At 36.1% G+C, this 23,937-nt stretch overlaps 1 protein-coding gene across 1 annotated transcript in view; it reads left to right on the top strand.

Annotated features, from left to right (window-relative positions):
* The first annotated feature begins 2,217 nt into the window (after positions 1 to 2,217).
* arhgap36 (Rho GTPase activating protein 36) overlaps positions 2,218 to 23,937 on the top strand; it is a 37,308-nt gene continuing 15,588 nt past the window's right edge. The window contains 2 exon segments of the mRNA XM_046851777.1: positions 2,218 to 2,630; positions 21,247 to 21,403. Of these exon segments, the coding sequence (XP_046707733.1) occupies positions 2,541 to 2,630; positions 21,247 to 21,403 (247 nt within the window). The 5' untranslated portion in view covers positions 2,218 to 2,540.

Genomic DNA, 23,937 nt, shown 5'->3' with positions numbered 1-23,937 from the left:
TGATGCGGGACAACCACCTGGTAGTGCATTACAATAGTCGAGTCTGGAGGTCATGAATGCATGGACGAGCTTCTCTGCATCAGATATAGACAGCATGTTTCTTAGAACAACAACAAGACACAATGTAGTGCAGAGTGCATCAGCAAGGGTTTTCCAAGGCAAAGATTTCAAAACAGACAGGTTTATTTTGAAAAAGCATTTAATCAGGCAATGTTGAGGATTGTAGGTGTAGTTATCTGCTAAGAAAACAGAATATACGTATAAAAGACACATCATGGTTACTTCCCTTCAGCATAGGAAGATTTTAAGCAGTGTCATCAGCAAAGAATGGGGTAGGTACACCCATTTACTATTTGGAGAAGTCTGGCCAGAAGTGGGCTTCCCGAAAAGCTATACCTCTGACATGTATGGCTCACGACGCAACTACAGTATGAACGAAAATTTTGGAACTGGGGTGCAGGGTGCAAATGGCAGCAGGTGCTCTGTACTGATGAGTCAAAATCTGAAATATTTGGCTGTAGCAAAAAACAAATTGTTTGTCGAAGGACTGGATTAGGAAGAACTGTAAGAAGGATTTATAGTAATAAGTGTCTGCAGGCCACCTTGAAGCATGGTGGAGGTTTCTTGCAAGTTTGAAGCTGCATTTCTGCAAAAATATTTGGAGACTTGGTCAGGATTAATGGAGTCCTCTATGCTGAGAAATACTGGCAGATATTTATTCATCATGGAGTACCATCAGGCATCTGATTGTCCCCAAATGTATTCTGCAGCAGGACAACAACCCCAAATATACAGCCAATGTCATTAAGAACTATTATCAGTAGAGAAGAACAAGGAGTCTTGGAATAAATAGTTTTTGCCCTGAAAGAGTACTTTTTTTTACTCTGTTTGGGATTACATGAAAAGGCAGCCTTTATTTGCAGAAGATCTCTGTTTAGTTCTCCAAGATGTTTGGAACAACCTACCTGCCTAGTTTCTCCAAAAAATGTACCTAGAAGTGCATGCTGTTCTACATCAACATGCTGTTTTGTGGATTTGAATATAATTTGGATTTCTCTTCTGCTGATTTACTTCCTTTTTTGCTAATTGCAAAAAATTAACTATTAGCACTTTTATTTCTGAATGCATTCTTACTTTACAGCAACTGCCTAACACCTTTGCACAGTACTGTGTGTGTGCGTGCGTGCGTGTGTGTGTGTGCACTTTGCCATTTCTTCATTCAGAACACTAAAGAATGGAAAATTATTTGTTTACCTCATTATGTAATGGGTCCTTGACCAAAATGTTACACATTGCCCTCTTGTGGACATCTTATTGGGTCCAAGTATCAGAAAAACAAAAGCAAAAACAGTACCTTTTGTAAAATAAAATGTAATAAGAATAATAAGAATAATAAGAATAATAAGAATAATATAATGGAAAGTTTACATTATAGGTTACATTTAGATCTTGGGGCAGGCATAGCAATAATTAGTTGCCTGTCCCCAGAAGGATGTTTGTGTGTGTGTGTGTGTGTGTGTGTGTGTGTGTGTGTGTGTGTGTGGATATGGTTGCATACATGTGGGCTGAATATACTTTAGAATATCACCATGAGCACAAAACAATCTGCAGAATCTCTGCTAAGAATGAAGCACAGATGCATGGCCAAATGCCGAAATGTGACAAGCATGATTAAACTCTTAAACTCCTAGGATGTTTCAGTGTAGCCAGACATGATCACTGTCATTAATGTCATTATTACACACATTTGGAGATTCATAGTAATTACGATGAAATACTGAATAAAAAATTAATAACTAAATAAAAAGGACAGTTTAAGAGTTAAAGCAGACAGATGCATTTTGAAACCCATACTAAAGACTCAGCACAAAGTTATGCTGAGCATCACCTGGTTGTGTTTATTTCAATATATCACATCATATGTTGAGCAAACACACTGCATATTTGTAACTACGTAACTGTTGATAAGTTTATTTCCGAACAAGTTAGAGCCCATAGCACATGCACAAATCTACAAAGATAAGATGAAAGAAAATGAAGTTATCCTGAAGTTACTAGCACTCGAATCTGTGTTTTCAGCTTCCTTTGTAACCTTAGAGCCGCCTGTGTTATGCTTTGGAAAGGGGAGGGAATGGAGAGAGAATCCCTGGTTGGTCCATGTGCTGACTTCTGCTTCAGAGCAAGCTGAGCCCTGTGCCATCAGTTGAGCGTTTCCTGTTTCTGACAAGCACAGTGCACTGCTGCACGTTAGAGGCCCATATTTTATCAAAGTGGAACACACACACACACACACACACACACACACAGAGCGCCCTGCAGAGGAAAGCCTGCTATCACTTTACAGATACACAGCCACTCGGAGAGGATGTTCTGATGGACTTGTAGTCTTCGATAGACACTAGGTCAGGCATGTCTGTGGTCACTGGGTCTTTCCTCGCACCGGATGTCTGACACTTCTAGGTGGTGGGCACAAAAGCAAAAAAAGTGGATCTTCATCTGTGGTTTAAATGTTTAATAGCAGTTTTTGCTGCTGAAGTGCTATGGTTTTATTTTTGGGATCTCATGGAGCTTCATCTACAGTGATGCAGCCTGAGGAGCCTGTGCGTCAGGAACTGCAGTTTTATTATGTGGTGAGTTTTGATGCACTACACAGTGGGGTAATGACATTTCACTATACATAACATTCAGACTTTATCGTCTTTATCAATCCTGCCTGGGCAAGCCTTGGTTTTAGTAGGACCATACAGTATTATTCTTAATTTACTGTGATTAAAAGCTGCTCATTAATCATACATTCTTTAGATAAAATTAAGATTTTAAATGATAGACTGATTTTTATGTTTGACATAAAAATAACAGAAGGGGTTTGCTGGTTCTTTTTTATTATTATGTAAGATTTATTGTTCTATGAGCATTTGTTAAGAAATGTGTGACGTATATATATTCAACGACTGCAACTTAGAGTTTATAACTGTGGCACATGACTCATCATGTAGTAGCTGTGTTTTGAGTAAGGTTCATTATAAACTCCTTAAGCTTTAACGTCACTGCTAACAGAGTGGACGCACTTTATAGATAAAAGATAAATCAACCTTTTATTTGTGAGTCATTCAAGTGCTTTCTGTAACTGAACTTCAGCAGCCGATTTTATGATATAAGGAGTTGACAAACAAATGGAATTTCTAATCATTGATGACTGTTACTAAATCATGGCGGGACCTACAGTTATTTGTGATTGAATTAATATGAGTCACCAGTTCTGTGTTTTGTACGGTTATTGGATTTTTAAAATGAGTTTGATTAGAATTAATGAGAAAAGAACAAGAACACAGCTGTAAATTGTCAAGCATCTGCAGGGTAAGTCCTGGCATGAATACCTATCCTGCTCCAGTCCCATTATATACATACCTTTTACCATCATCTATAGCCCACTCTGTTTAAAAAGACTCATAAGACACCTCTCAGACTCCTAAGATAGAAATAAAACAATAAGAATAACCGATTCACCTGGAGTTGAAGTGATTGTGAGAGGTGGATGTTGTTCAAACATCTGGTTCAGGAAGATATTGCTCAACACTTTGGACGAAACACAATATAATTAAGACCACATGTCACAGGGGAAAGTAATCCTGCTCACTTATTCAATGCCATTAAGTTTATTTGTGGCTGTTCTTTTAACTCCAAAACACCTTTTTGCATTACCAGGTGTAAAGTCTGTGCTGTTTGTATAAATAACATTTTGTTCATTGTACTGTTGTGTTCTCAATAATTCATGATCCTGCTGCTTCCTCTGAACCTTCAATTGAGCACAAACAGTTTATGTAAGAAACGAAATCTGCTAAAAATGATACAAATTACATAAGGAGCGGTTCAAGGTCTGAACTGCTGTGTCTGTTTGGTGTGTACAAAGCTCATGACTATACACTATTCAAATCACAAATATAGCTTATTCTTAAATAAATATCTTTCCCCCTTAAATTTATTGCATGATGAATGCAAAGCATAGAAATATGAGTGGAAATGTGCTGTGTTCATGCTCTTTTCACTGTGTGTTTTATGGCACTGTCACTGCACAAGCCATAGCAGGATTACATGTGGAAAACTGAACTTGTGGAAATTTTACGTGTTTAACATAAATCTGTTCACATGCAAAATAAAAATAAAAATGTACATTTCACCTGAAAAATATCACAGACGAAAATTCTGAAATGAGGTTTTACACCTGGTAAGGGCACTTGGGTAAAAAAAAGCTGCAAAGTAAACGACCTGTCTGTGACTACTTATTTGTGGGAGCTAAAGAACCTTTCTGGATGTCCCATTTAATCGCTTAGATTACACTGTAATGTTTTTTTTCCACTTATAGATACAACAGCATAGTAAAAATGTGTTTCCAATTAAAACAAGCAAATGATTCCCTACAAAACAATATATTACAGCTATGAAATTGTATGTAAGGAGAAGAGAAGGTTTGCAATGCACTTTTATAGTAAAGTGTTCAACAACAGGGTGGTGTGAGACACACTGAAGTTTTATTGCTCGTATACCACATCGTGATTATGTTTATTATTAAAGTAAAGAAGAGTTCATTACTTTTTATCCATTTATAGTTATGTTTAATGTTGTGTAACATCTGCAAGACAAGCTATTGTGTTTTATTATTTATGGAACCTTGTAGCTGCTTTAAACGGACATTCCTTGCCAGCCTATTTTCTTTCTGAAAAGTGAATAGGTCAACAAAAATACGATTTTTCATGTTACTGAGAAACAGAAAAGCCATCCATACTCTCTCATGGCTGATTACTTACTGACTGTTACGAAACCATTCAATACTCTTTTGAAAAATGTTAAATATCTCCTTATAAAAAATGTCACCACATTAGTGATTACAAGTTCAAGTTCAAGATAATTTATATAGCGCTTTTTACAATGGACATTGACTCAAAGCAGCTTTACAGGACTTAAGAATTATGTGTATTTATTCCTGATGAGCAGCCTGGGGCGACTTTGGCAAGGAAAAACTAACTAGATGAATAAGGAAGAAACCTTAAGAGGAACTATACTCATTTGGGTGATATCAAAGGTGTGATTATAAATCTTAAAAGAAAGAGAACCACCATGAGTACCGCAGTGTGTCTGATTATGAGTAATGTCCTCTCTACAGTCTTATACAGACAGTTGGCATTGTGGAACCAGGAGCTCCTGAGCAACTCATACAATTGCTCAACATTTGAGATCATCATAGATCCAACACCAACTCCTCCATGCCAGAGCCTTTAAAAATTTGAAGAGATCCAATGCCAAACTCACATGAGGTGGGATTTAAATAGCACTGGTATGCCCCTAGATGGTTTGGGAAGTTTGTGAGGTTGGCTTCTACTTATTTAAGGGTCCATAATCTTCATGAGGTGGGACACAACTGTAACTGGTGCAACCTCAGGATGCTTTAGGATGAGTAGAGAACGAAATCAAGTGGACAGGAATTAGTGTAGCTGCTGCTTATAATATTAACAAGCACAAATTGATAATGTTCATTTGATCAGATGTACTGGAGCACAAGGTTATGATTTGTGATGTGTGTTATGTGTAGGATTCGTTAAAAAGATTTCAATGTGCGCTTAAACTGGGAGAGTGTGTCTAAGTTCCAAACACTGTCAGGAAGGATATTCCAAAGTTTAGGAGCTAAATGTGAGAATTTGCTCCGCCTTTAGTGGACTTTGCTATTCTAGGAACTAGCAGAAGTCCAGATTTTTGAGATCTCAAAGAGCGTGACGGATCATAGGGTGTTAGAAGACTGAATAGATACATGGGAGCCAAACCATTTAGGGCTTTGTAGGTAACTTGCAATAGTTTGTAGCCGATTGTAAACTTAACAGGTCGTCTGTGTAGGGATGATAAAATTGGGATTATATGGTCATATTTTCTTGACCTTGTGAAAACTCTGGCTGCTGCATTCTGGACTAACTGTAGCTTGTTTAATAATGATGTAGGACAACCATCTAGTAATGCATTACAATAGTCCAGTCTGGAGGTCATAAATGCATGGATGAGCTTCTCTGCATCAGATATAGACAGCATGTTTCTTTGCTTAGCAATATTTCTAAGGTAGAAGAAGGCTGTTTTTGTAATATAGGCGATATGTTTTTAAAAAGTTGCTGTCTAAAATAATTCACAGGTATTTTACTGTTAAACTAGTAGTTACCGTACATCCTTCTAAATGCAAGTTGAAATGCTTGAGCATCTGTGTACTGGTTTTTGGGACCATGAGCAAAATCTCTGTCTTATCAGAATTTAACAATAGTAAGTTATGCATAATCCAATCTTTTAATTCTTTAATACACTCAGTTAACCAGGTCAATTTAGATGTTTGGTCTGTTTTTGATGAGATATATAGTTGGGTATCATCAGCATAACAGTGGAAGCTAATCTAATACCTTCAAATAATATTTCCCAAAAGAAGCATGCATATTATGAAAAGCAGAGGTTCTAGATCTGAACCTTGTGGCACCGCATAATTAATTGCATTATCCTGAATAGTTCTCCATTTAAATCTACAAAATGATAACGATCAGACAGGTAGGATTTAAACCAGCTTAATGCCTGTCCATGAATGTGGATGTAATTTTGTAAGTGATTCAGGAGAAAGTCATGATCTATAGTGAGGAAAGCGGCACTAAGATCTAGTGAAACCAACAGAGAGAAGTAGCCTTGGTCTAAAGCTCAGAACAGGTCATAAGTGATTTTAACTAGAGCAGATTCTGTGCAATGATGGGGCCTGAAACCTGACTAAAACTATTAAAAGATATTGTTTTCTCGTAAGAAGAAATATAACTAGACAGACACAATCTTTTCTAAAATCTTTGACATAAACGGAAACTTTGAAATGGGTCTGTAATTTGGATCCAAATTAGGTTTCTTAATGAGGGGCTTAATAACTGCCAACTTGAGGGGTTAATAATATTCAGAGGAGGCTCACCAGCTGTATATAATACTTCTTTCAGTAGTTTGGTTGAAATAAGATTAAACAGATATGTTGTTAATTTGGCTTTGGTAATTATATCGTACAGCTCTTCCTGTCCTTTACCTGTAAAACATTGTAATTGTAATTGTGGCGTTTTAGCTGAGACTGGATCACAAGATGCTGTCTTGACACTATTGTGTTAACTTAAAATATTTTCAGTGAAGAAATTCAAAGTCCTCACTACTAAACTAAGATGGAATACTTTTTTCAGATATCTGATTTATAGTTAGTTTAGCTACTGTACTAAAAAGGAACCTGGGATTGATTTAGTTGTTTTCTATGAGTTTGCTCAGGTGCTCGGTCCGAGCAGCATTTAGCGCCTGTCTGTAGCTGATCATACTGTCTTTATACGCAATTTTAAAAACCTCCAATTTAGTTTTCCTCCATTTTCTTTACAAATTACGGATGGCTTTCTTCGGGGCATGAGTATGACTATTATACCATGGTGCAGGTGTTTTTCTTTAACCTTTTTTAATTAGATAGGGCAATAGTGCCTAATGTGCTAGTAAGGATAGAGTTCTTAGTAGTATGTTGTTAGTCCTTTTGTTAGGATCATTTGCATCTAGGGGTTTAGTGAGAAGTTGAGACAGATCAGGCAGGATACTTATGAATCTGTCCTTAGTGGTCAAAACAATAGTCCTACCAAGTCGATAACATGGTGAAAAATGGATAATCTGCTCTACCGGTAGTGTGTACAATATCAGGTAATGGTCTGTGATGTCATCACTCTGAGGTAAAATATCTATATCAGCGATGATATCAATGAGTCAATCTAGTGATGTTTTGTTTAACCCCAAAAGAGTTTAGTAAGCCCACATATGATACTCCTAGGGCATCATTTGCATCATCTATGTATATATTAATATCTCCTACAAGCAGCACTTTATCAAAATTGATCAAGAGTTCTGAAAGAAAATGAGCAAACTCTGGAAGAAAATCAATTACACATCAATTACACACTTGTATGTGTTTTGTTCTGTTTGCCATTAGGGTTAGATTTTTTGGAGCATCCATTATACAATCTGAATCTAATAACAAACATACTGTTAGAGGTGCGCTTCTAGAAAATTGCTTCTGAAAATCAGATTTTGCACTTCTGTTGTATACAAAGTTTCACCAAGACAATTTTCTGCCTTTGAACTCCCACAATGGCAGGAATAATAGCTCACATGCTTAAAACAGGACAATTTTCATTAGCATCAATACAGGTTAAAATATCTAAAGATTTATTTTGATAATTTTCAACCAACTAGTCAGGCTTATTTACAGTTTTGGGAAGATAAAGCTCTTCGGCTTACTGTCGGATACAACTTTAATTATGATTTTTATTAGAACTAATACAAACACTTCGTAAAAGCAGATTTTTCTTCTTTTATATTAAAGGCTACATTAAAAATGCGAATGAACCTCAGGCTGTTGCTGTCGTTAATAAGAGCTTAGATCTTTTCCATGATTTGGGGAATTAGGAGAGGGATACTTAAGACTGCCCTGAATATTTTCCATCAACTGAATGATGCCAGTATGTCTGAAAATGTGGCTTAATGGAGGATTCCCAACTGTTTGGATAATATGCAGATGTTAGTATTGCTACAAAACTAAATGTTCTCAGCTGAGAATCTAGTTAAGATGTGAAATGGTTTTGCCAGGAGAAGGTGCAGAGAGCAAGAGAAATCAATATAAAACCATGTTCAGCACTCCACAACTCCTTTAAATTGAAAAGTCTGGACAGATGATGATTGGGCAGATATGTCACAGCGGAAGGAAGGAACAGTGAATCAGAACAAGAATTCTTTTTTTTAACTAAGTTGTCATGAGACCCGTGAGAGGTCACGTATGAATGGCAAGCAGCAAAAAGAGGCAAAAGATTTCCACAAACATGGGTGGGGAATGTCCTGTTTAGAGGATCATAGCATCCCGGTTCATGTTTTTGGTAAATAGTATTTCCTTTTCACAATCTCTAGGGAAGTTTGGAGGGACAGAGTGATGATATAATGAAAGAGAAGAAAAAATTAAAACAAACAAGTTTCTTGTGCTACATGGTGGGTGGGGACAGGAGTTTGGAGAGGATATAACATTAACTCCTTTTCTGTGTTTTATACTTTTTATAGCAAGTAAATGGCCATTTACCTGCACAGATAGTCACCTGTGCTGACAGTCATGTCAGTCCTGAGTCTAAGATAAGCACATTTTTTTAAAGCTAAGATAAACATCTAGATTGGCTGTGCACATTTTAGACTAAATCAATATGACTTTATTTAGAAAGCAGAAAGATAACTAGGACATGGATTTCACCTCTGCATGCAGCAGGAGCTTCTCTACTTTTTGCAAAACATAATGAAACTCTCAGATTATTTATCTGCCTGTAAATAGAAGACAGTTATTTGTCAGGTTATTATTCAACATATCGCACCCATGTCCGACAATTTTTTCCACACCGGCCTATTCCACTTGTGAATTTTAATATATTCAACAATAAATATATGCCCAGGTTCTCTTACTCCTATCCTCTGTGGCTGTGGGGTTGATGATGAACTAGATTATTAGAGTTTAGACAGCACCAGAGCTCATCTCCAAAACAAGATCTTTACCAAAAGCCCTGCCTACCTTACATCCAGCTAACAATCAGTAGACATCTGGTAAATAATATTATGGAAAAACAATTGGACTCTATTTACTTGTAAAAATTACACACACTTTAGATATATTTTCTTTAAAATTATAATGCAATTACTGTTCATTGATAGGACATTCAACAACTGACTTACACCTGGGCTTACATCAAAAAAGAACATCTCTGGCACTGTTTTCTAAAGATCAGCATTAACATTAAAGTCACTGACAGGAGACATGAATAACACTGATTATCTTGTCACAGTGGCACCTTTCAAAGAAAGGAATATATTAGGCAATACATAAAAATTCAGTTCTCAATGGTATGGTTATTACCTACCAAAAGTGATTCACTGAAGCTTACAGCAGAGACTAGATCTACTGTAGAACAAATTGCTGAAAAGTAAAGACTTGTTAGGATGCAAATGTGTCAGAACACACAGGGCTTCACCCCTTGCTGTGTACATAGCTGTGTAGTTACAGACCAATCAGAATGTCCAGGCTGACCCCTGTCCAACTCAGCATTGTAACATGGAGCAGTGAAAGAAGGTGGTCTGGTCTGATAAATCCTATATTCTTTTATATCTCAGGGATGGCTCAAGTCCTCTTTATTGCAACTTGCAGGACTTGAATGATCTGCTGTTTACGCTTTGGTACCAGATATGCAGCACTCCTTCACTGGTTTTGCAACGTTTTTATGTCTTGATGGGTCAGAGCTGTGTTGGTTACACAAGGGGGGCCTGCACAATAGTTTTTTTAATATTATAATTACAACAAATATTGCCTATTGGTTGTTATTTTGTTGTAACAATTATTGGTATTGTTTATATCACTATATGAATGCTGTTTGCCTATTGGCAAAAGAATGTGTTAAGGTAATCTGTTTTTTTTTTTCTTTTGCAGAACAGATGTTCATTTGAAAGTTAGAGTGCTTCTTTTTAATCAAGATTGATGAGCTCTGTGTATATACTGAATCTTTGTGTGCACTTTGTTTGTTTGTTTGTTTTAAAAGAGAAAACAGAAAAACAGTTACTAGCATCCACCACTCTTCCACATGCTTTGCAGAAACATAGTGTGACATAGGTGATTCTGTGATTGCAGGGCCACTAATTAATTATTTCTTACAGCGATAAGAAGATATGTGTTTTAACATGCAACTGAGCTCTGATCCAAGAAGTCTCTCGTTTTCTACAAGTATTGTGCTGGTGATGCTACAGTTTGGAGTAAAATAGCATCTATGTTAAAAGCACGAAAATATTGCTGACAATATACTTATCAATTTGATTATTAATAATGATTTTAATTATATTGTTCTACTTCCAAATTTGCCTCATCAGAAAACTTCAACATATATAATTCCCATGATCTTCAGGACAGGTGTATGATGCAAATCCCTGTTTAACACACAACTCACAATATTATAGTATGCAGAAGGAAAAATGTTGAAATAACAGGCTTGAGTGAATGTTGCGAGACTAATATTTTTAATAGTAAAATTTTTCATAACCTAATGAATGCACACAGGTTTATACAAAAGAAGTAATACCTGTGTTTAAAATATTTTTAGAACTTTAATTTACATACGTTTGTACATGTAACGAAAGAAGCACATGAGTGGCACACCAATCATAGAATCACAATGCTTTCTGTTATTGATCATCATGTGATTGAATGTTGTGCTCCAACTAAACAAAATTATTGTTTATTGTATTATGCTATGCATGTGATTATGGTTATATTAATGAGCCTGCGTCAGTGGTTTGTGTAATTTTCCAGGTTCAACTTAACTGTGGTGTGGTTGGATGCAAGGAAGGTATCTTATTTTTATTAATGGTAAAATCTATACATGTACCTTAAAACATATCAGTCAATTCCTTTAATTTCTATTTTAATCATTTCAAATAAAGTTACTCTCTGAAATATTCAGTAACTACAGAAAAGCCAATGGAAACAGTGCGTAGTCATGTGTGGGAGGAATGCAGGTCTGGACCTGCTTATGACTTCTGGGAATTTAAAGAGTGAAGGAAGATAACTACTGTTATTTTTTCAGTATAAGATTCTTAACGTTTCTTTAGAATATATAAAAACAACATCAGCATCTGTTTACCTGGTATTTTATTTGTAAAATATATTTGTACTAAAGCAGATAGTGACTCATACTGTGGTCACTCACTCATATTACCCTAAAGAGGGCAGTGCAGTTTATGGTCTGCAGTTATAGGCGAGGCAATTGTGAAAGTTGCCCTCTTACAATTTTATCCACAATTTCATTTATTGCTTATCCACAATCTTACTGTCTTTGGACAATGAATGAGATTTTAATAATTGAAGCTCATTGGGAACCTTGTCCTGACCAAATTTGTAATTTAATAGAATTGCAGTATGTAGGCACAGTGTGAGTAGACATATAAATTTATTTCCTCTAATAAAATCCAGCTTATATGTCTTAGTCCAACCCATCAAACATTCCTCCTGACTCAATGATGGATGGTGAGAAATCCCTGGCCATGAAGATCCTCTTAGTCTCTGGAACATACTATAAGTCTTACTGTTGTCTGAAAGTTGACATCCCAGGTTTGGCCCATGTCGATGTGGAACACGTCTTGCTCTCATTTTCCTTGCTTAGGAGTGATGTAGTCTGATCAAAGGCAATGCGTGACCCACATTATAGACACAGAGGTCTAACTGTTAGACACGAGTCTTTAATAGATGCCAGATTTAGTAGAGTTTTAGTAAAGAACTACCAGCTGTTTCTTATGGGCATTTATTTTCTTTATATTTAGAAATGTAACATCCAGACTTTTCTGTGTTGTCTACTTAAACATCTTAAGATGAACAATCCATTTTTGTTCATTATCAGATTCCAATCCACATGAATGAATTAATATTTCAGACAAATTCTATTTTTTTAGAATGTTCAGACAATATTTAGTGTGTGTGAGTCATCTACTCACCTGACCCAAGTTTATTTTGGCCAAAACAGGATGAGAAACTTATTGTAGCTGTGGGGGTCAAACACATGAAGCTGAGTAGCAGTTCTTCCTTTGTATAATCGGAAAGAAACATTCATACTTTAATGGAAAATGTATCCATCCACTGGGGTACTGGTCACCATTTGTTTTCTGTGATCATGTGGATCCACTTATGTTAGGAATATAAATGGAGATTTTTTACTTTAAAATCATATTGATGTGTGCAGCAAAGGCTTTAAAGACTCCAACAATCTTGTCATATTATTACTATTCTTGAACTGAATGCATAAGTTAGAGTAAAGACTAGAGTAATCCTTGCACCATGTCCACATTCTGTTTCTGCACCCAGTTAGAAATGTGTATTAAATGGATCTCCTGCAATCAAATATATTCTGGTTGGTTAAATATTCTAAGACAAAGTGAAAGGGCAATATGTAAGTATAAAGTTCAGGTCTCTGATATAGATAAGAAAGCTATTAGGGACCTTGGTTGTGCAAAGTCTGGACACATCACATTTCATTCCCTGTAGTTCACACAATATGCCCCAGGTTACAAGTCTAGGTTAGCAAATTATGGATATTTTCTTATGAGGGAATTTGTGTTCCTAGAACTCTGGCAAGTTTTCTGGCTCTTCTGAGAAGTTTGCTTTTCAGGTAACGTTCATAAATATTCCTTCATTCAATCTTTTAATAGCATCATATACACCTCTCATTCATTGTGGTTTTATTACAACTAAATGGGTAGTTATATGGTGTTAGCACTGCATAAATGTTGTTGCTGTAATCTTCCAGACTAGAATACACTAATTAACATTCTCAGTTTACTGAGTCTTACATCTGGATTGACAGCTTTCTGTCAATTTGATGCTTCCTGGCTTGTGTCTGTGCATTTCTGCAAACTTGCTTTTGTAACAATGCTGTATCACTCTTATGACAGTACCACAGATATTTACATAGTAATTAAATATTTAACATAGGTGGACCACTTGAGCAAAGTCCTAATTCCTCAACTGCTCAATTGAATATGATAAGTATGTTGTTCTACATAAGACTGTCTGGCAACCGCCAAAAGTGTAATAAATATTTTATATGGTAGTATAAGTTATAAGCATGGTAGATAAAACATTTCAAAAACTTAATTCATGATTAAGAGATTAGCGACAATGTATACACACACACACACACACACACACACACACACACACACACACACACACATACAGTTTTACAAATGTTTTCAAAAACATCTAATCAACACAATACCTAGACCTAAATCTAATTTTAACTTTAAGACCAGATTTTTTATTTATTTATTTATTTATTTATACCAATTTTTCTTTTTTTCATTATTTTTACCAAATAAACAAACAAATAAATAGAGAAGGAAGCAGTTTTCCTTATTTGGATAATAAGGTCAAAATTCTGATTTGGCTACGCTTGTCCTTTGACATGCCCCAATCCCACACATGTGCAAAAGTAGAAATTTTATAGCACCATTGTTTTTAAAACCCTGTGGGATTCTGGTCAAGTGACAGATGGAGCACTTATTGTCGGTAAAAAAAGACTGACGAAGGAACATCTAAAGAAGGTGCTTTTGTTTGTTGTGCTGTTGTGCATGTTTAGGGTGTGTACAGTGACAGCATGTTTCCATCCGTATACTCTATCTACAGGAAGTCTGCACTGGAATTTTTAGGCGGCAATTGTTTCTCACTCACTATGGCTGTTTAGTTTCTATCCCAGTTTTTATATGAGTCGCTGCTTTCAGGTTTCACAACTACTTTTACTTGTTATCATTTGCATACTTCGACAAATCTGTGTGCTCTGTTGTAAATAAGCGAGGTCAGTGTTGCTATAAGATTTCATCTGTGTTAAATCAACTCCCACAGTGCAGTGAGCATTTGGGATTACATGGAAATTTGTTTCACACTACATTCACATTACTAGTAAGAGGCTTCATCACTGAGTAAATCATTTAGTACTGAACAGACAAGAGAGATGGATAAAAGACAGAAGGCATGAAACATATACTTGAGTTAATATGTGACTCAAACATACACAAAATAAACACCATTGTGTAGGTGTAGTGTTTATGATTGCATTCTGAACTATTATGACAAGTTAGATTTTGTTAGCCATCTGGCATTAGCCGTGAGCATTATAAGCTTTTATAAAGATGATGGTAACAATGTTAAATTGTTGGCTAATTAAAAATATTTATATTAATTTAAACATCTCTTAACTGTGTCTGATTCAGCAGAAAAAAACTACTGATTATAATTAATTACGTTTTTTTATAACATTAATTATTTTAAAAAAATTCCCAGAAATCTGGCCAGGTTGGCTCATGTTACCTAATTGTCCACATTCGTCAGGAAAGATTATGAACATTTCGATTAGCCTACCTAAATAATAGGGTTTCTCATTTCTAAATCCAATATAGTAGCATTTATTAATTGCTACTTTTCCCATTTAACTCATTCACTTCCATGAAAAATTTGTATCACGGTGAAATTAGTGTATGTGCAGGTATCTAGTGTCAGTCTGAGCCTGTTTAGGTTCTTTTTTTCTCAAAACAAAAAAGTAAACTTGGGATTTAGCCATCATTGCTGCTCAAACATCTTTAAGTGGATTGTAGCTACACTATAGCTAAAGGTTTGTGGACACGTGATTATTGCACCTGACATGTTGCTCTTCTCGAAACTGTTGCCACAAATCTGGAAACTACACTTTATAGATTGTTTTTGGATGCTGTAAAATTGAGATTTTCCTTCATGGGAACTAAGAGGCCCAAAACCTGTTTCACCATGAAAATACCACTGTGTATGAAATGCGCTCCATGAAGACATTGTTTACCAAAATTGCAATAGAAAAACTTAAGTGATCTGCACAAAGCCCTGTGCACACGACGAACACACAATTTCACCATAGGTCTGGCTTTACTAATGCTCTAATTCTTACAACCACACTCTAAAATGTATTGAAAAGCCATCAGAGAAGAAGCAACAGGAATCTCTGAATATAGATGTTTAACAAGCACATATAGCTGTGATGGTCAAGTGTAGAGAACTGTTTGGCCATATAGTGTATTATTGTTACCATATAAATATGTGGCATTGGTATTGGTTCCACTTATGGATTCGGTTTCAGTGTATCAATGCTTCTAAAGTTCAACACTTGCAATGCATGTTACCCGAAAGAGAATATTTGGGACTTCATGTGATATCGCGGAATGTCAGAGCTGATGCTGTGCAAGTTTTTTCCCAAACTTCCCAAACGCTTTTGGTATTTCTCATGATTGTTGCTATTCCCAACTGTTTAAGGAGCACAAATGAAGCAGATCCCCTGAGAAATTCTTGTTAAAGCTTCACAGCCCCTCCTCTGATCTGTTTCCTTCATCCCCCTCATCTGCACACATCTCCTCCCCTCTTCTCTACATCTCTCCTCCTCCTCCTTTCCTCCAGTTCACTCTGTTTACTTTTTGCTTGCACTTGGCTGCCCTGTGGCCCCATGCTGATTTACTTGAGAAGGCAGCAGATGGAGAGTGCAGACCTCTCTTTTTCACACACATTCTTTTGCTCTCTTTCTCACTCTTTCTGTCTTCCTTGTGGACTTTGGGCTCTCTTGCTCCGTTTGGACTGGTAACACCTGCCTGTGCACTGAGCAGCCACTGAAGAAATCTTTACCCCATTAACACCCCATTAATACTGTCTGGCTCCTATACTACAGGTAGAGTGAAACAGAATGTGTGTGTGAACTGATTATGCATGGATGTATAAGTTTGTGTTGTGTTGCGTGATTGCATGTATGTGTTTGTGATATCAGCTTGTCAGTGTAAAGGTATTTACTAGTCTATAAACTCTGTGTGCATGTTTTGTAGGTTTGTAGTTGTTTGCTTACATCATCACATCATTTGTGCTGGAATTTCTGTTAAACATTGTTTACAGTATTTTTGCAAGAGGCATGTTTTTCTGTGTGAGAAATTAAATGATTAATTTAATGAGAAATTTAGCGAGAAATAAATTTTGTCTGATTTAATTTGAGCTTTGATTGTCTGGTTTGCTTTATTTTACTCATTAATCCAAAACCCAACACTGATGCAACTGGGATGCTGGAAAAATCCGATTGATTTGATTTGATTTTTCTTTATAACCACTGAATATTTTCATTTAGGAAATGGAATAACAATGTTTTTACTTTGATACACAGATTAATGGTGATTACCAAACTAAATGACAACTTTGATGATTTTACATTGATTTATGGTAAACATATATACTCATTATTCAATCATATACTCCATATTAAATAGGCTTCTGATAAGTTACTCTAGTAAATATATAAATTATGATACTGTTCTATTGTTGTTTAGTTGATCAATGATAGTATTGTTTAATTTATCAAATGAACTACGATAGAACAGTATCATAGTATATATACTCTTTCTGTAGTAATAGAATGCAATAGACATATCAAAATATAAATATATAAAGCATGTTTTATGAATCAGATATATGGTTTGATCTACCTAAACAATAATTGAATATGCTTTTGCTTAGACCTTAAACTACATCTACGTACATCTCTTGTTGCCTTCCTCACATTTGTATGCTCTCACTGATTAGGCATAGTCTCTCTCACTTCTCAAGAAAGTCTTTGTGGTTCTGCTGGTGGTTTAACCACTATAGTCAATGTCAAACAGGACCAATGAATAAGGAAGATGCTGCAAAATTCAGTGTAAGGTCTCAATAGAGCCCTTGTGCCTGGCCTTTCAAATTGGGTAAAGTTTGGCATATGTGAGCAGCAAACTTTTCATTGAAAATCACAGTTTATAGTGGCTGCTCTGTTCTGGATCTATGAGCAATTTCAACCCATCATGTGCATATAAGTGGTATATAAGTGGTATTTTTCTAGACTGATTTGAGCAGACCTTATCATCAGGCAAGATGTGTGTGTGTTAACAGTTGACTATGTCAATCCAATTCAAGCTGATCAGTTGTCTATTATTGCAAAGGACACAAAACCCACTTGCTGTCATCTGATAAGAATTAAATTACTACAGTATGGAGTATGAATATCGGATTTGAAGTCTTAAGGATTGGCTTCAGATGTATATATTTTTGGCTTTGGTTAAAGAAGCATTTCACAAATAAGGACATGCACAAATCATTAGCGTTTTTTTTTTGTTTGTTTGTACGTGATATCTGGGAGCTTTCAGCATTTGCGTGAAGGTATTTAGATGGAAGTATCTTCATCTGAAAATGCATTTCAGGTTTGTGACGTATGTGTGTGGTGGCATTAGAAAACATACCACATAAAATTTTAAAGGTTTGACTTTAACCAACATTTTAATACATTTCTTAAAAAGACAGGCTTTCCTGAACTAAAAATATCAACCAGTAGTAAAATGTTTACATTTTAAAGTCTTTTGAACCCTGCAAGTGGGGAAATTTGCATGAGTTCATGCATGGTTCATGAGCATCACTAACATTTATACAGATGGTATCTGACTCCAAATTTAAAATAATAAAATAGATGTCTGTTTTGCTACACCCTATATATTTTACTTGATTAAAGTGTAATTATGACTGTGTGATAGATTTATGTTTAAGAAACAGTTTTGAAAATCTTTAAGCAGACTGACTATTTTTAACAAGCCATTTGTTACGGTTGTTCTTTACTAACTGTGTTCTTGGTAGGCGGAACCTAGTCATGATTACAAAGCAAATAAATTATTTTCCAATTTATTTTGCATAATATATTTCAGTATTCTAAAATTGGGGAATAAAGGTTATCTACAGAAAAATAACTTAAGCCTTTTCATCTTTTTTGGTTGTTAAAAAGAATTTATACTGGGTTTGTTAATCATATAATGCTCCTATTTTACTGTGCACTTCATCAGACCATAATTCAGCTGATTGGAATGAACTTTTAAAAAGAACATGAAGTTAAAATGGCAGAATGCAGTACAGCCAGTGGTACAACAGATTGTCTGTTGCCAGCAGCATTAGTGAGCTTAAGCAGTTTAGCTATGTTAAGAGTTCATGAACCACTTGCCCCACACCCAAGGCCAAAAGTCATATACTTTGCTTCCTGAGATCTGGAATAACTTACTTACCTTTGTGTGCAAGACAAATGGGCTCTTACTAATCATCTGATATTTTAAAGAACATCATATGCTGCTTTAGGCTATTCGTTTCACCGGGTTTGTGTGGAGGGTGCTATTGTCCTCCTGCATTAAAAACACACGCATGAACCCTGTGGTCCATCCTGCCATATCCAGTTTCCTAAAACGAACCATGCTGGAGGGTGTTAACTGATCATGTGGCATCTGGCATTTCTGAATCGTCTAAAATTTTGGAGTTTCTTTAACTGGAGAATCAAAGTGTTGTCAATTAACTGATCTCGCAAATTAAACAATATAATTTTCCTAGTTTTCAGTGGTCTTTTTATATATTTTAACTTTCATATGGTTTGCATTACAATGTTTAGAGGCAGGAAAATCTAAAACGCTCTTTGAATGTTACTCTAATACAGGCTTCATGTGCTAGTGTGGGGACTGTTTTTTTTTAATCACACTAAAATGTAATCAAGGCTAATTACAGCCTTGATTACAGAGGCGAGATACACAGTATTACTCTACTACACAATTATCACATAGTTTACACAGAGGATCTAAAGTCCTTTAAAGACGTGTTTTCACATACAGTTAGTGGCTATTACTTTATTCTCTAATGGTCCATGAATAATAGTAGCTTTATATTTAAAGCAGAATTATGCAATTCAAAATAAATAGATGTTATAGGTTATAGGATAAAATTATCATATAAAGAATTAACTTAGAGTTAAAGATAAGAGCGCAATGAGTCAGATCATATTTTGTGGCATCAGAGAAAACAGCAAGAACACTACTTTTGAACTATAACCTATAACCCATACTGCTCAGCAGGTGGTGTGATGATGACTGTAGCGGAAAGTGACCCCCAAGTGGGTACCAGGAAACGGACGTGCCGATACTTCAAAATATAGTGGGTAATACTCAGCAGTTTTTGATCGAAGGGACATCCTATTTGTCTCCATCAAGCTTGTGTTAGTGGATAAGATTACAGTTGGCATCCATAGCAACAAGTCTTTAAAAAAATCTGTTTTTTCTGTAGATCAATTGAGGTTATGTCAGTCACAAGTATAAAAAAAATAATAAAATATGTTTATTACACAGTGCAAAAACGCAAAATGCTTACCAATTTTTTGTTATTTAATTTATATATTAATCTCCTTGGAAAGCTTTAGCAATATTTACTGCTTAGGTTTTACCTTCTGCAGAGAAGAAAGCTGCTGGCTTTCCATTATTCCAAATTCCTTAACTGGCTCTGGGGATTTTATGATGCACAAATGAAAACAAAAGCTAAGTTCAGTCTTAGCTGGAAACCAAAATATAATGAGAAAGCAATAAAATCTCAGGAGATAATAGAAATACTACAAGGGGGAAATGTCAGCAAAATAACCCAAGCTTTTATGATTTTAATGAATATTCCAGGACGTCTTTTTTCTTAGTGAAATTTGTAAAAAGATCCTTTTCACCCCGAAGCTCATCGAGCATGACTGATCGGCACAAGGCTCATGTTAGGGTCATTACAATGTTCGTCATCACTTTCATCCCAACGGATTTGAGGCTATTTTTCCTCTGTGCCTCCTGTCAGTCTTTCACAGTTTCTCTGAGTCAGGTTAATCCAGCAATGATGATCTCTATGTACTTTGCTGATTCAGATGTACATTACATTCCTGACTCTTATGACTGCCTACCTTTTTATTAGTTCACCCAGATTTACTGAATTTTTAAAGAACTAAATCTGGAGGAGGAGTTAAATGATTACCTTTAACACTCAGTCTGTAGGTAGCCAGAAACAGAGCTTAAGAAGGTAATGTGTCATTTGTAGTATTATAACTTCAGAGTGTACAGAATAAATCAATTGCTTATCATGCTTGCATCACTCTACATAAGTTTGGGTTTTCTTTCTAGAGAAGTTTATGTGACTCCTAGCGAGTTGTTGGTGGCAAAAGAAGTCGATGTCTGTGTTCTTTTGTTTCAGTAAGTCTTAAACATGCACACGGACTTATAAACACACTTCACACAGCCTTCACACAGCATGACTCCACACAGGATGTATATAGACGTGGAGACTGTGTGGGCAATGCACGCCATTTGTTTAAAAGTAGTGGCGTATTATGCCTTAAGATTTGATAAGACTTCCTTTTTTTTTGTGTCATGGATAATTACAAATGTTTTTGCATTTAAACAGTAGTGTTGAGATACTTTTTGGATAAGCCGTGACTTTCTTTCTTAAGGAGAAGAACACTATCTGTGAATCATGAGACAGTCTAGACTGCACAGAACAGCATTAGGACCCAGGCTATTACTGTTTCATGCACTCTCTCTGTCTCTCTCTCTGTCTAGAAAAATCTGAAATCTGTGATATTATTTTGTGCTGAAAGCATTATCCTTGTTACACTGTTTTTATATATTTTTTTATTGACGATGGTTAGCTTAAGGCTTTTCTTTCATTGAACCTCAACCTTCTTTTTTGTATGTTGTATAAATAATCTTCCTGCCCCCTTTTTTTTCATTTCTTTCTCCATTTCTGTCTTTCAGGGTGATCACACGTGGGCAACAATGTTAGGGCAGAGTGTGACGCTGCAACCGGTGGCCATTCAGAGCCTTTCAGAACTGGAGCGAGCGCGCTTACAGGAGGTGGCCCTTTATCACCTGGAGGAGAGAGAGCTGGACTTCAAAATCAGCATTCCCAAAGGTGTGTACACACTAAAACACCCTCAATCACTTCTGTACACAATATATACACATTGTTATTTGTTATGATTTATTAATCAATAACGTGACTCCCAGACCTGAATTTATGGAGTTACATTTTCCGACTAGTATTTTGTCTGGAATATTGTTGTATGGTTAAGAAAATAGTCTGGAATTTGCAGAACGCTCCGTAAACACCACACCACAATGGATTCATGAGAATCCAGACGGACAGTAAATCTATTAGGTTCATTGTTGGAGGGAGAAAAGAGGCAGTTTGTGAGTGTGAGAGATGAAGAGAGAAAAATGAACATCACAAATGGGATTTCAGGGCATTGTTATATAAGTGAGGAATGTGGATGTTTCAGGTCACGGTATCAAAACCTCTCATGCGTTACTGGAACTTGTATCTGTTCATCATACAAGAAGATGCTTTAGGAATTTCCCGTGAAAAACACATTCATTTTCAACCACTTGCATTCCTTCAAATATCTTGATAACAATAGTAATCCTAATATGGTTTATGAGTGGGTGTTTGAGTTAGGGTTTTCATGACATGTGTGAGATTTCTTTTTGAAGCCTGTCCCACGTCTGAACTAAGCACTCAAGCCAAGGCAAAGTGAGCTCATGCACAAGGACAGATTAGTCAAATGCAACCACTCTTCCATGGAACTGTATTTCAGCTCATCCTTAGTGAGAAACTATCATTTGTGTACTCCATTTGACGCCTAGAGTCCACTGGTCTTATGGGAATATTTACAAAATGCTCTCTTCTATAAGCCATCAGACTTCCCATCATGTCGACACTGTTACGGCTAGACTTTGGTGGATTATTTGAAAGTTATACAAGTTATTTTGAAGCCATACCTTATATGACTTTGTTTTGGTCTTTCCTGCTCTTGCCTGAATTGCTTCCATTCTTCACTTTCACTCTCGAGCATACCTTAGATTAAACTTTTTCCCCAAAATGTTTTCCTTTTTCTCACCAGACCATTGATGGGAGATTAGCCCATGATGCCTTGGGGTGTGGAGTAGGGGGAGGGAGGGAGAACTGCTGTGGAAATAAATGCTCATTTCCTCTAGTCATGAGAATTTGACCCCACCTAAAGCTTCTTCACATGATGCTTGAAACCCCATTGTGGTGTCATAGCCTCTTTTTTTTGTTTCTCTTCCTCTCTCTGCCCGTCTCTGTCTCTCATGTGCTCCCTCACTCTCTTGCTCTTTCTCCCTCTGGACACATCACAGCATTAGCTTGCACATGTGGACCCTGCCTGAACCACACTCTAAGGAAAACTGGAAATGTCTCAGTATCTGGAATCGTAGCCACAGAAATCAACAACAGCTATTTTGGCCAGTCTGTAGGGACAAGGTTGTCTTTTCCAGTAAAATAAAGATGAAAACAGGAACCTACTTTTTCAACATACAGTAGCTACAAAGTTATGATGATAAGATGCAATACAATTGAATGTATAATAGATACAAAAATTCACAATACAAATCTATTTTGCAACTATGTTTCCACCCACAGGCTGGATAAATGGTTAACTCCAGATTCCAACCATTATGTGGGCGATGACATTTGTGATATAGTTGCTTATTTTTAGTGCTCTCCAGTTGAGGATGTACTGCTTTTTCTCAAGCACTGGTTAAGGCTAATCATCATTACAGCATTCAGCAAGGAAATGTTTTGATTTGGTTAATATTGTTTTAAGCATACTTTGGGGATTATTTTACCTTTTTCAGCCCCCCAAAAACAGTTTTTAATAGTAACCTTGGCTGCTTGCTCTAGCAGTCCACTTTATTTGCCTGGGTATAGACCCTATTTTAAAAATACTCACCATAACAGGCAATCAAATATGTACGGGTAATAAATAATTTGGATATAAAAAAAAATCTATACACTCCCTGTTAAAATTTTAACATTTGGTCATTAAAAACATAAACAATATCACAATAAAAAAAGATTAATAACCCATTGCAGATAAATGTCATGTCTTTTTTAATCTTGGTGTAGAAACTGACAAAATTCAAGTGAAAAGAAAATATTATTTTATTTTCTAAAGGAATACTTTAGAAAATATAAACCGTTTTCTTAAGTATGCAAACCTATTACCTATGACATTATTAAAACTTTTTTGGTTATAATACAGCACTCCATCATTCTGACTTACAATCTTTCTAATCTTGTTTTGGCATTTAATGCCATCATTTGAAATTTGTAGATTTCCTTGATATTTCCATCTATTTCACATCAGTAGGAGTAAGGCAGAGTACATGTGTGTGAATGAGAGGGAGGGTAGTGGAGTGGTGCAGTTGCAAGGTGAAGAGGTGGAGAAGGTGGAGGATTTCAGGTTTTAGTACCTGGGGTCAACAGTGCAAGTATTAGAGAGTGTGTGAGAGAAGTGAATAAAAGAGTGCAGGCAGGGTGGAGTGGGTGTAGAAGAGTGGCAGGAGTGATATCAGAATCAGGTTTATTGGCCAGGTGTTTTGACAGACAAGGTATTTGGTTCCAGCTGTTAGTGACTCTCAGAAGTA

Source organism: Silurus meridionalis, chromosome 6 (genome assembly GCF_014805685.1).
Source record: "Silurus meridionalis isolate SWU-2019-XX chromosome 6, ASM1480568v1, whole genome shotgun sequence".
NCBI classification, from domain to species: Eukaryota; Metazoa; Chordata; class Actinopteri; order Siluriformes; family Siluridae; genus Silurus; species Silurus meridionalis.
Note: the sequence above shows the minus strand (reverse complement) of the source record. Positions and strands in the feature narration are given on the sequence as shown.